General features: G+C 40.1%; 1 protein-coding gene across 1 annotated transcript; it reads right to left on the bottom strand.

Annotated features, from left to right (window-relative positions):
- Positions 1-1,439: 1,439 nt before the first annotated feature.
- Positions 1,440-3,107, bottom strand: LOC102707265 (glucuronoxylan 4-O-methyltransferase 1-like). Its single transcript, XM_040529914.1, has one exon. The coding sequence runs from the start codon at positions 2,824-2,826 to the stop codon at positions 1,927-1,929; it is 900 nt and encodes a 299-aa protein (XP_040385848.1). The 5' UTR covers positions 2,827-3,107; the 3' UTR covers positions 1,440-1,926.
- Positions 3,108-14,819: the final 11,712 nt, after the last annotated feature.

The raw sequence follows: 14,819 nt of genomic DNA, 5'->3' as shown, positions 1-14,819 counted from the left end.
CCAAGAATAATTAATTTTTTACCAATTTTAGAAATGGTGCTAACATATTTATCACTGAACCCACATGTCATAGACACCTGAGGGTCCACATGCCATAGACAGCGGGTGACAAATATGTTAGATGTTATTTCTAAGAGTGACAATAAGTTAAATGCCTCACAAAGCCATGTCCTTTAAATGTTACTGTGGTCTGTAAAGATCAAGACATAGTATGTACATTTTTACCTCTACATAAAAATGCAGGACTCCCCTATCCCTATGTGGATACATTCAATGCAGTAGCTACAAATACACTCATTTTTAGCAATAATGAGCTTTGGTCTATATATGAGCAAAATTTTTTTTAAAAAGTTTACATAGCGCATTTTTTGGTCTTCTCCAAGAACAAAAAGTTCCTCACAAAATTAATTCAAAAGGTCAATAAAACATACTACTATAAGAGTTCATATAAAACAAACAAAGAAACTATATCGAAAAAAGAAAAGAAACTACGCTCGGTTAAGAAAGAGCGCCATGCACTTACCCCAAAAAAAGGTTTTGTGCTAGAGTACATAACATATTAACATAGGACAATTGTCAAATCTTCAGCAGTTAATTCATCCGTTCATGCCCATCAAGGTGGCTCATGCTAGTACAGTAGTTCATCATACTTGGGTGATGTGCCATGGAAATCAATGTCCTGCCTACAAAATGCCAAGCAGGTCCCAGCCTTACCAAAAGGCAAATGTACTACAAATATTCCAGTAGGCAATCAAATCTGGTCACCCTCACACATCAGCTGCTTGGAGAAACATTGCAGTGAAGTAGTGTTGCAGTTGAATGTACTGTCTCTGTTGGTAGCTGGAGTACTAAGATTAGTACTCCCTCCGTTCATTATAAGGTCTCATTTGATTCAAAGAAATTTCATTAAAATTTTACATGATTTTATTCCTCTATAAAATTTTTCTACAAAGTCCTTTGAATCAAAGAAATGAATCCTAAAAAATCCTATAAAATTCTTATAGAATGCATCTTCCTATACAAGTTTTGGAGGAAATTTAGTAAGAGGTTGAACCTCATGAAAAAAAATCTTTGAGTCTATCTCTCTCCTCAAATTCCTGTGGTCCAATCAAACGGTCATTCCTACGTTTTTCGTGTGTTTTGCAATCATTTGTTTTACACTTACATTCCTGTCAGAATCCTATATTTTTTCTATTCCTCCATTTTTTTCATTACTATGATTCAAAGGGGCTCTAAGGGATTTTGATTTTTTATTTGGAATGTTTGACTACTCGTCTTATTAAAAAAATTAAAAATATTATTTATTTTATTTATTATTAAAAGTAGTTTAAGTATTACTTATAAATTTTTATATTTGCACTAAATTTTATTTGAATAAGATAAATAGTAAAAAATTATAAGTGAATAGTCAGAATCCTATATATTACGAGACAAAGTAGTACTTTCACACCCTCACTGCAGCCACATTGATTGTTAATTACTCATCCAAAACCACCTGTATTTTCCCCCACAAATTATGCCAGTTTCCAAGATGACCCACCCATCCAAGATGGTATCTCAATTATGAATTAAAAAAACACAATGATAATCCATGGAAAATAGCCAAGAACTATAATTTGCCTGCATCCACCTCAACCACCATCTGATAAAACCCAAAAAAAAATGCATTTTTTAAAAAGAAAACTATATATATAATAACACCAACAATATCTCCAGGGCCGATCTGAACCGTCGGTTCTCGATCGGACGGCTCGGATGGTCTCGCCACCGCCTCCATTGGGGCATGATCCGTGCATCCATGACTCATCGTAGCTATCTTGAACTATCCTTTGGTTCACAAAGACATGGGAAGAAGACGATGGCAATGGTGTCATGGTGCACATGTGGCGGCGCGGCCGGCCGGCGACGGCGAGCGGAGCTCTCTCATCAGGGACAGAATGGCGTGCCGTCCTTCTCACGGTGGCTGGGGATGACGAAGCGCCTGATCCGGCCGACCTGCTCGGCGAGGTAGCCCTCGCAGAGGAACGCCTTGGAGAAGCTGTCCTCCACCGGCCGGTCGACGTCGTGGACGAACACGTCGGTGGCGCCGGTGCCGGGCGACCTGGCGCGCGCCGCCATGCCGGCGGTGTAGATGGCGCCCATCCTGCCCGGCGACTCCGGCGTCCACCCCGTCGGCGCGTCCACCATGATGAGGTCCCACTCCAGCTCGTGGAACACCGGGGGGAGGCCGCGGAGGGCGAGGCGGCAGGAGGCCTCGGTGGCGGCGGCGAGGTCGGGTTGGGCGGTGCAGGCCGGGTGGTCGCGGAGCGCGATGAGGTCGTCGGCGTCGGTGACGCGGGTGTCGTAGGCGACGTGGTAGGACTCGAGGCCCGGGTGGCCGGCCTTGACGCTGGCGATCCAGGAGGCGTCCTCCTCGAGGAACACGGTGCGGCCGCCGTGGTTGAGCGCCGCCCACATCGGGCTGTCGAGGCCGAGGCCGAACACCAGGAAGTTGCACGGCGCCCGCCGCTGCAGCACCCGCAGCGACACCCCGATCTCCGCCGCCGTCTGCTGCGGCGTCACGTTCGCCGTCGCGTAGTGCACCATCGCCTGCGCTACCGCCGCCGGCAGCTTCCCGCAGTCCCCACCGCCGCCCGCCGCGGCCCTCGCCGCCGACGCCGCCGTCGCGCCGGCCCCGCCACTGAACGTCATCGTCCTCACCGCGAACAGCAGCAAGAACGCCGCGAGGCAGCCGACGACGAGGAGACGCAGCCCGACGAAGCTCTGCAGCTTGGCCTTCATGGACACGAAGTGGATCGCCTTGCGAACGTGCATAGGACTCGACATGGCCGCCGCCACCGCCACCACCACCACCAAAAAGCTCGCGCCTTTCTTGCTCCACCTAGGTGCAGCCTCCACTCTCTCACTAAAATTTATGGCTTTTCCGGGTGACCGACGATGCTTGAAGGCGAGGCAAAGGGATCGAGGAGGAAGATGCAGAGACGGATGGAGGTTGAAGATGACGACGAAGATGGTGATGAGGATGGGTTTGGACGACGCTGGGTTGATGAGGACGACAATGGACCTTAAATTTGGTGTAGGGTTAGGTTTCTTGACAGATTGATGATGATCGATGAAACACTACAAGGTTGGATGGATTGGATGGATCCCCTTGCTCTGCTTTGTGGGCCCCATCCTTCACTTGAGATTAATTGTTTGTTAATTAACAGATTAATTGCAGGGATTATGGGTATATGAGAGTGATTAATTGTTGGAGATAGTGAGATATACTAGAAAATATGAATTAGTGTGTTACAGTCATATCAGATAGATGCGGGTGATGATGGGTGCAAGTCCTTGTGAGATGTGCCCTGTTTTAAATGATACGAAAGCAATAGCCTATCTTTAGAGAGGGTCATTTGCTAAGTTACTATTTTTTTTTCTATTTTATAAGAATCCATTAGAATTATAGTTCTAATGATATTTTTATAATTTTTAGTGGCAGCTTTGCTATAATAATTTAAACCCGTGGTAAATTTGCTATCGCTCATTTAGAGTGATATTTTGCCCCACATTGGTCATGTATTTCCTTAATTGTAAGGCGTATAAATTTAAATGTTAATATGGAAGCAATCACTTTTACTGCTATTTACATTGGAGTTTCCTTTTTACAATTTTCTCAGTGCAAAAAACGTCATGAATAACTCAAAAAGAAATTTTCATTTATCCATGATTGTATTCTAGTAGTGCTTAAGAGATGATTTGCATGAATTTGGTATCACCAGGTTGTAGGGACAAATTAATTATGTCCTTAGCAACAGTTAGTCAGTTGTATTCAGGTCCGGATGTGCACTGTTTTTTTGTGCTGTCTGCTGCTGAAAAGGATTTGAGGCAACCGGTTGCCCCAACGAATGTGATTAGCCAACTAACTGAGCTTGCACAGAAAGCGAAGTTAATTAATCGAGTGGGTTTAATGCCAACCCAATCTATCCAGCAACAGCTGCTCCTCCTTCGGTTCATGGAATATTCATTAACTGATTGCTATTAGTTAAAGTGCTTTGCTTGCTAATGATCACACCAATTGAACTACATGAACACAAATATTCCATCAAGGTAAAAAAACTGCAAAAATTGTTGTAAGGTAAATGGTTTTAAGAAAAAAGTATTGAAAGGAAGTTACTAATGCTAATTACAAAGCTTTACAGTCTGGTGAGATCTAATCTTGACCAGGATGTACTATGAATTAATGTAATCAAAAGGAGATTAGACATTTTTAGCCAGCTCTACCAGACCAGTGGTTGGGACTTTATGTGGTGTGTGGTGACTGTTACTGATGATTTGATGATAAGATTAAGATTGGAGGTTACATGGGTAAAGGAGTGAACTGAAAGGAAAGGACAATGATTTTTGTTAGAGTAGTTGGGAAACAAAGTAGATCTATCGTGGCAATGTGGCATGTCCCAAAAGTTGGATCCTTTTATTTCTTTTTGCTCGAAATAAAAAGACTTTTTTCAGAGCTAGGCCAACTTTGTGTGGCTCTAAGTTCTTGCAGGAATGATTTCTTTTAGGTAACACCAACCGCATCGAGAGGCACCAGATAATGCTGTCGCTTTGTTATCATGTTCATGATTCATCTTAAGTAAACTCTGTTTGATTAGAGATACCAAAATGTATAGCTTAGAATGAAACATAAAAATTCGTACATTTTTTTTGTACCAAATTAATGCTATTGCCCTTGATGGATCCCGCCCATTATCTTTCCCACTCCACACATAAACTCAGATGAGTTTTTTTACCGTGCTGGTAAAAGTATCTCAAGTGTACCTTGAGATACCAAAGATTTATATTAAAATTTTTAGTATTTTGAGATACTTTTCAATAATGATAAAAAACTCAACTCAGATATCTACCCATGTTTTACCAGGAGTCTTGATATTCCATCAATTCCATATTATAAGGCTGTTCTTTAATTTTGTTATAATTAGTCAAATTTCTACAATTAAATTTAACCAAAGTCATAGAAAAAAATTTGCCAATGTCTATAACATCAATTCCATTTATATTAAGATGGTATTGTAATTGTTAATTATTTTCCTATAAACACGATCAGCAGTATACTTGGACTAATTGTTATCTTGAAATTAACCTAGATCACCCAGGTATACCTTGACCCCAGTGTGCATTGGATCAAGCATGGACAGCACAAACCACATGGCATTCCCCTGTTCTACCTAAGCCACACCCTACAGGTGTCTGGCCTAGCTCGTACCTCCTCCAGTAGATGGAACAACGGTTTTTTCACGAAATCAAACGGTATAATGTAAATAAAAATGATTTGTGAATAAAAATTTTATATACTTATTAGTAATCTAAAACCAATGCTGAAAAATAAACTCGGTGAAAATAAAACCTTAAAATTAGAGTTTTACTCTCATTCTTCTTTTTTATCTCGGTATTTCGAGCTACCAAATCGTTTCTCACCATTGGATCTAGCTAGGATGTGTACCGTTCGATTCAACAATTAGAAACGATTGATACCACGAGGTACCGGTACCTCGAGGTACAAAAGGAAGGATGAGAGTAAAACTCCTAAAATTAACTTCAAATTTAAAGTTTAAAATTTAAATTCTAGCTTAACGGAAAAGATAGTGGTGGAGGCGTTCACCTAACAAATATGCGCTCGATTACACAGTGATTGGCCATGCTTGCCCTTGATATATATTTTTGCATTTATGCATGGATGATCTAAGGTTACTTTGCTGTTGTTGCAGCGTGTCGTCGTCCATGCGTTAATCTACAGCTAACATCACCGGCCGGCGAATTGAGGCGAGGCCACATGCAGTGGTTAATCAGCTCAACTAATGATGCATCCGTCCACTTTTTGCAAGCACGGGCACAGCACAGTATAGTTAGCCGTATTGGCATCAACAGATTAGTAATAATTAAATTAATCGTGGAGTTAATTAATGATTGGTTGGTCTCTGAATGAACATCTGAATGCCTGGTCGATATATATCCTGCGTCCAAAAGGGCAGCTGGTGCTTGGCTACCAACTTGGGCAGCGGTGACAACTCCGGCGGCGTCAGCGAGCTCGAATGATTGCACATGCCATCGTCGTCACCAACTCCGGCGAGGTAGCAACCGCCGGAGAGGATCGGACGACGCGTGTGCGTGCTGATTGTGTGTGCGCTTTTCATGGGGAAGAATCTCAGCTGCTCCTGCTGTCTTGGTGACCTGCCTGTAAGGTTGGTAGGTTGTTCTGCCTATGTCACTTTTCTTTTTTTTTTCCTTAAAATATTACCGTGTATTAATTATAAGAGCAGGAACTATAGTACGCTATAAACCAGTTATAAATATATTTTAAATAGATAAGAGTGGAGAGATAAGAGATGTGGGCTATCAATTTATAGCCAGCTATACGGACTCCAAAACAAAATATGTGTATGATATATGAGACCATGTATTGATGTTTTGTAGGTAACTATGGCTAGGTTGACTATAGATGAATTGAAACTAGTAGTTGCTAGTAGTTGGTTGTACTGTTGAACTTGCTCTAAGGGCATTTACGATACAAATGACGGATAGGTTTATAGAATTAAATGAGTTACTATATAAGATTAGAGAGTCATACCGCTGACACGAGCTAGTTTAATTTCTTTCATTAAAAGATTAATCAACCGTTTGACTTATATCTGGTTTTTTTCCTCTTATAAAGAGCGGACGGGGGACTTAGTTTTTAATAGTAGTTTTTAATGAGGTATTTCTCCTTTTACTAATTACTCTCTCTGTTTCACAACTAAGACTTTTAAGCCTTGTCTAAATTTATATAGATGCTAATAAATCTAGACATATATATATAAATTATATATTCATCAATTGATAAATTTAGACCATGCTAAAAAGTATTACGTTATGAAACAGAAACACATTTGCCGCTCGCACCATCTCACAAGCACATCACGATAATGTTCTTGTTCTTTTACCCAAGTTTAATTCTTGTTAGACTCTCTCTTTTTTTTAAACACATTTTCTCTCTTGGTACAAATTTCTTACCCTCTGTTTGATTCCTTTTCCTGAACGAGTACAGACGTGTTCTTCGTTGGAATAAGCAACTGGTGGGGAAAACATGATACTAGATTAACATATCATCTATCAGCTATAAAATTAAAAAAATAGATTTATATGATTTTAAAGCAAATTTTCTATAAAAATTTTTTGTTAAAAATATATCGTTTAGCAATTTGGTATATATGCACACGAAGAACGAGGAAAACTGACTTGTTAAGCCAAGCAAAGGAATGCAACCTACATGGAGGACATCGACAAGTGATGGAGACTAGAGAAACATGGCTATGTGTAGATCAAGAGGTCACACTGAGGCTACGATGAATAAAGCTACTGCTTATGAGTAAACTTATTTATCAGTATTTTTGTCGTTTATAATCAATGTAAAAAATAAATTATGATAATATTCAACTCTAAAATTAAGTTCAAAAGTCTAAATCTGAGTTATAGTTGATAAACTAACATATCGATATATAATATATGAGAGTACTGAGACTAAAATTATACTTTCTCTGTCCCAGAATAATTATATATTTGTAGTTTAAATTGAATTATAAAGATGAAGAGCTAGATACAGGTATGCTCAGATCCAAAAAGTAGTTTCCATTGTGTCCTTTTTCTTTTCCCCGATGGACGTGTTGACAAATCCAAATATATAAGCACTTGTATTCCTCATGTTTAAAGGCTAGCTAGCCCATCCAACTACACCCACTTCAACTTTTTTGTGATCGCCCAGGTGCGATCGATTTGGTTTGCATGCCTCGTGTTACGAAATTTTTTTATAGTAATTAATACTTCATCTGTATAACGTAAGATTTTTTAGTATTGTCTTTATAGATTTATATAGATGATAATGAATCTAAACATATATATAAATTATATACACTAATCAATCGATAAATTTAGACAAGAATAAAAGGTTTTACGATAGGAAACGGAGAAGCCAGGAGAAGTGTATATTAGCATAATAAGGCACGTACAATATGCTAGTATTAGGTTATTAAAATATACTTTTGGATCTTGATCTATGTCTAATCTTTGATCTGCTCTTCTTTTTAGGTCGACACATACACGTTGCATGGAATTAACTCTAGGTTTATCGACTAATTAATTAAGCGGAGCACGAGTTCATATTTACGCATGACTTACTGATGATCAATATCTCATAATTTTCGTGTTAGTTTTTTCCACAACGTATTATATTAAATAACTTACTGATTTATATGTCATAATTTTGGTGGTATTTTCTTTTTCCAAAACATGTTATATTAAAAGAAAAGAGTGAATACAATAAATCTTACAACCTGGGCAAATGTATCTCTACCAAGCGTCTGCTGTGAGAAATATTATTATCAGTTCCTAAATTGACAGTAAAATTTGACCGCGCGCATGTTCACATGGCCGGAGCGACAGAGAGCGTGGTGACAGATTTGCGAGAGATTTGATTTGTTGACAATCTTAAAATTAAGCTTCAATTATTTGACATCGTGCTCTACTGTCATTAAACGACCCCGCATGTCATACTCATACTCATGAGTATCAACATATAATTGGCAAACGAAGAAAATATCAAATCATCAAATTTTATCTGTAACTATCTTCGCTATGAACATACGGAGAAATATAGAAGTCATTGATTGGATGTTGCACTGTTTAGCTGCCAATCATGAGAATATGAGATGCACCTCTCAAGGCTGAAGCTGCACTGCAAGTAACAGTCCGAGATCATATCCTTAGGCTTATTGTCAGTGAGCCAGCAGGGACGATAGCTGCGGTGAGAGGAGAGAGATGAGCTTGGGTGTTTTGTTTGATTAGCAAAAGGGAGGGGTTTGGCTGGGTCAATTCTGGTCAGAATTATCCGGGGTCATCTTTTCGTGTCATATTTACAAACAAAAAATAATTTACGAATAAAACTATTATATACGTGTTCATTGCGATCTAAAAGTCAATGTTAAAAAAAATATAATAAAAAAACATCAAAATCAACACTAAATTTAAGTTTGAAAATTTAGATTTGGATTTATACCATAAGCAAAAACCAAAATATGGAGGTGCTGTATGGCAAAGGTACAAAAAGTGGCAGAAATGCTAAACCAGAGAACAGAGGCAATAATTATGGATGGTACTAAAGTATATTCTGGCACACATGAAACCGTTGCTATAAAAAAAAACCATGAACTTTTGATGCTCTAGGACCAATTTTGCCACGAATTAATAACAAGAGAGAAACATATAAAAGACCTCTGCTTCCATGTGTGTCAGAATGTATGAAGACCTTCTCCACAAAGTAATACGATGAATCCAGGTAAGAGGAGCAATACGCTGACTACAACATATTTCCAAAGCGCGAGAAATGTCCTAGAATATATTTAGTAAATTCAAACACCTTTTACCTAGGAGTATATACTTTTTCTTGGGTTGGTCTAATGGGCAAATTGCCCGTGTACCCGTTGACCCACCTGAACAATTTGTATGTTTACAAAGTTTATAGATACACACTTTTTATACTCTATGTTTGTATATATAAAGTTTTATCTTTGTAATATAACCAAAGTTTACATTTAAATTATGTACTAGAAAAAGATATTTGCTTTAAACATATCATATTGGAAAGTTATATTTATAAAAGATTATACAATATAAAATTATATATATAAAGTTTGTATATATAAAATCTATGTATAGAAAGTTTGTGCGAATAAAGTGATCACGCACTTTAGCAAGAGCATCGGTATTCGCCCATTAGACTTTATATTTTATTCTTTTAGCTTAAACTATATAATATCTCCAGTTTTAATGTTATACACCATTAATTTTGTAGTATGTTTGACTATTTATTTTATTAAAAATATTTAATATTTAATTATTTTTTTATCTGTTTTATTGTTACCCGCACTTTAAGCATAATGTATACTTTTATATATTTACATAATATTTCTGAAATAAGATGAATGCTTAGACGTATTAACTGTTGAAAGTATAAGCACATAATGATTTAATCTATCGCGTAAATAAATCATGACATTGTAAAGCCAAAGCATGGCAGCACATAGATCAACCAACATGTACAGATCTAATCTAAACATGTACGTGAAATAGCTACACACGAATAGATTAAATAGACGCAGAACTAGATTAAACATAATTCATCTGTGTACCGAAGGTTGTTTTGAAGAGGATTGGAAGCAGCACGAATGACCCGCTGCGTAGGATGTTGACGACGGCGAACTGCGACCGATCGACAGGGAAGACGAGCCGTCCTTGACGAACATCAAGTAGTCGCGCAGAGCGCTTCCCAAAAACCTTATTCGTCCTCTCCTGGTGCAGGACTTCACGAGGACGATGGTTCCGGAGACCTGCTTTCCCGATCGCTGGTGCACGCCAGCGAAGGGGACGGAGTAGACGACAGTGGCGGCGCAGCACAGAGGAAAGGCAAACCCTAGATTGTTTTTCACGTACGTTGCAACGAGGTAGCGGTCCGGTATTTATAGGACGTGTGATCAGCACGCCTACCACATCGTAACCGAACCGGATAGGCCGCGTGTAACCCGTCCGGACGATACGATAAGTTTCCAAAAACTGATCACCGGAATTTCTGTTTCACGCAGTAAAACAAAACTACAAAAGGAAGCCGCATCTGCGCAAGCACGAGGAGCCAATTTTGGCGGACCATTCACGCGCATGTCGTACGCGCGCGCCACTCGGCCCGGCCCGTGCCCGTGCCCATGCCCGTGCCCGAGCCCGAGCCTCGGCCAGGCCAGGCCAGGCCAGGCGAGCGAGCGCACGCATGTTGCTCTATTTCCTTCTTGCTCAAGAGCTAGAGAGCACTCTCCTATTTAAGGAGGTCTCACTCTCATAGAACTAGCAAGGTTATACTAAATGTTTTGATGCATGCTTCCATGAGGTGGGCTTTTGTGATTTTCTTAGGAATTATTCTACACATGGGCCTTAGCCCAATTAATAATTCCAACAATCCCCCACCAAATCTCAAAAGACTTAGAGATTTGCCTGTCCCAATATACTGTTTATACACCAGTATTGCGATGGAGATCGATTAAGGTTGAACATCCACCTAGAACCCTAAGCTACACTTACTCACAACTTGAACAATGGACTATGCCTTGAATTGCAAGTTTGGTGCAAGTAAGTTTCACTCAGAGCCTTGACTGATACTAGGCTGCCAGTAGCCTACCCCGCGGGTGGAGCCTATAAGTCATACTCCATGGTCTATTCATGAGCTTCCTAGAAGATTCACCCAAAATCTCCATTGACTACGACTACTAGTCAAGCTCATATAGGTGTGTTTTTTCAAGATTTCTCTACAGGATAGTATCTTCGCTAATTAAAGCCAACAGAACACATTAAGCCATTGCCAACCTGCCTTGTAGCAAGAGAGTACATGCATCTTCACTTAGAGAGGGTTTATTAATTAAGAATACTCTCCTCCAGTTAACTAATGACTTGTTCTTCCTAGGTCCTAATTCACGGGATCTCCGATCACATAGGTTGGGTTGCTACCATAGATAACTCATATGAGTCTCATACCCATCTCCTTCGATGCAGTGTCTATCACATTCCGTGATAGCCCCTTAGTAAAGGGATCTGTCAGGTTTCTAGCTGTTTGGATGTAATCCAACGTTATAACTCCGAAGTTTCTCAATTTCCTAACAGACTTCAATCGTCTCTTCACATGCCTGGACGATTTCATATTATCCTTAGAACTGTTCACCTTAACAATCACAGTTTGATTGTCACAGTTCATTAGGATAGCTGGCATAAGTTTTTCAACAATTGGTAGATCCATTAGTAGATCTCTCAACCATTCTGCCTCAACAGTAGTAGTATCTAGTGCCGTAAGCTCTGCTTACATGGTTGACCTCGTCAAGATGGTCTGTTTGCAAGACCTCTATGAAACAGCACCACCACCTAGTGTGAAGACATATCCACTAGTGGCTTTGATCTCATCAGCGTCTGAGATCCAATTTGAATCACTATATCCCTCTAGCACCACGGGATAACTAGAATAGCAAAGTCCCAAGTCCATAGTACCTTTTAGATAGCGCATAACTTGCTCGATCGCTTGCCAATGATCATCTCCCGGATTAGAGGTAAACCGGCTCAACTTGCTCACAGCAAAAGAGATGTCAGGCCTAGTTGCACTAGCTACGTACATGAGTGAGCCAATGATTTGAGAATACTCAAGTTGATTCTTAGTTTGCTTCTTGTTCTTGCGAAGCAACAGACTAGGGTCATAAGGCGTTGGAGAAGGTTTGCTATCAATATAGCCAAAGCGATTCAAGATCTTCTCCACATAATGAGACTGCGACAGTGTAATCCCATCGTCGCCCTTAATTAGCTAATGTTTAGAATAACATCAGCTACTCCCAAATCCTTCATGTCAAGGTTTTGAGACAAAAATAATTTAACCTCTTTAATCACCTCAATGTTTATCCCAAAGATCAGTATATCATCAACATACAAACATAAAATAACTCCATCGCCCCCACCATGGCGATAGTATACACACTTATCTGCCTCATTGACTACGAAGCCTGCAGATGTTAGTGTTATATCAAATTTCTCATGCCACTGCTTAGGAGCTTGTTTCAGACCATACAAAGATTTTAGCAACTTGCACACTTTGCCTTCTTGACCTTTTACTACAAATCTATTAGGCTGATCCATGTAAATTTTCTCATCCAACTCTCCATTGAGGAAAGCTGTCTTAACGTCCATTTGATGAACGAGAAGACCATGTGAGGCAGCTAGAGATAGTAGTACTCGAATTATGGTCAATCGTGCAACAGGTGAGTAAGTATCAAAGAAATCTTCGCCTTCTTTCTGAGTATAGCCCTTAGCCACAAGCCGAGCCTTATACTTTTCAATAGTACCATCAGGCCTAAGCTTCTTCTTGAATACCCACTTGCATCCTACGGGTTTGCATCCATAGGGTCGCTCTGTCACCTCCCAAGTCCCGTTAGCGATATTAGAGTCCATTTCACTACGGACAGCCTTCTTCCAGTAGTCTGCATCTGGGGATGTATAAGCTTCTGAAATTGACTTGGAAGTATCATCCACGAGATACACAGTGAAGTCATCTCCAAAGGACTTAGCCATCCTTTGTCTCTTGCTCCTCCTAGGAGCTTCACTAGAATCCTCCTCAATAACAATTTCATGTGTAGGTTCCGAATGTTCAGTTAGAGTGACTGAACTCGGCACCATCTCAGAAGATTGGCTAGAAGTGTTATGTCCATCTTTCATTGGGAAAAGGTTTTCAAAGAAAGTGGCATCTCGAGACTCCATAATTGTACCAACATGCATGTCCGGTAACTCAGATTTAACTATTAAAAACCTATAAGCAATGCTATTATGAGCATATCCCAGAAAGACAGTCCACAGTCTTAGGTCCCAGCTTACGTTTCTTAGGAATTGGTACATTGACTTTTGCCAAGCACCCCCACGTACGCAAGTAAGAAAGTGATGGTTTTCTCCCAATCCATACCTCGTATGGTGTTTTGTCCTTATTTCTGTTAGAAATTCTGTTAAGTACATGATTCGAGGTCAATAATGCCTCCCCCCACCATGCCTGAGGTAGCCCCGCGGTATCTAACATGGCATTCACCAAGTCAGTGAGCGTGCGGTTCTTCCTTTCGGCAACCTCATTGGATTCGGGAGAATAGGGAGGCGTCCTCTCATGTATTATGCCATGTTCCTCACAGAATAAGTCAAATTCGTTTGAGAAAAACTCTCCACCACGATCTGATGTCTTTTTATCTTTCTGTCAAGTTGGTTCTCAACTCCTGCCTTATAGATTTTAAAATAGTCTGGAGCCTCATCTTTCATTTTTAGCAAATACACATAGCAAAATCTAGTAGCATCGTCAATCAATGTCATGAAGTATCGTTTTTCACCCTTAGTCAACACCCCATTCATCTCGCACAGATCAGAATGAAGGAGTTCTAATGGCGCCAAGTTTCTCTCCTCTGCAGCCTTGTGGGGCTTACGAGGTTGCTTTGATTGCACACAACTATGGCACTTAGAACCTTTGACAATAGATAATTTAGGAATCAGACTCATACTGGAAAACCGAGACATCAAACCAAACATTAGCCTCATCATCCACACTGCCACAAATATGGTTTACAGACTTATTGCAAAAATTAGAAAGGGAAAAGCGGAACAGGCCTCCGCACTCATAGCCTTTACCAATAAAATATCCATGTTTAGACACGACTACTTTATTAGACTCAAACACTAACTTAAATCCGTCTCTACATAGACGGGAACCACTAACGAGATTCTTGTGGATAGTAGGGACATGCTGCATGTTCTTCAGCTCCACAATCTTTCTCGAAGTAAACTTCAGATCCACCGTGCCAACACCATGAATAGAAGCATACGACCCATTCCCCATTAGGAAGGAGGAATCTCGGATGGCCTAATAAGAGGTAAACAATGAGATATCAGCATAAACATGTACATTGGCTCCTGTATCAACCCACAAATTAGTAGATTGACTGACTGAAAGAACAGTAGAAAAATTACCATACCCTGTCCCATCTTCAGTCTTGCCAATGGTCACATTGACAGAGTTAGAAGTCTGTCCAGCAGGTGCCTTCATGCCCTTGCGTCGTGGGCACCTCCTAGCCAGATGGCCAGGCATACCACACACGAAGCAAGTTCTCTCTTCTTTATTGTCATTGTTATCCTTCTTCTTGAAGTTAGTGTTCTGCTTGGCTTTGAATTTCCCGTTGTTCTTATGAGAGGGCTTGTGC

Source organism: Oryza brachyantha, chromosome 12 (genome assembly GCF_000231095.2).
Source record: "Oryza brachyantha chromosome 12, ObraRS2, whole genome shotgun sequence".
NCBI lineage: Eukaryota > Viridiplantae > Streptophyta > Magnoliopsida > Poales > Poaceae > Oryza > Oryza brachyantha.
This window is presented reverse-complemented; position numbering and strand designations above follow the sequence as displayed.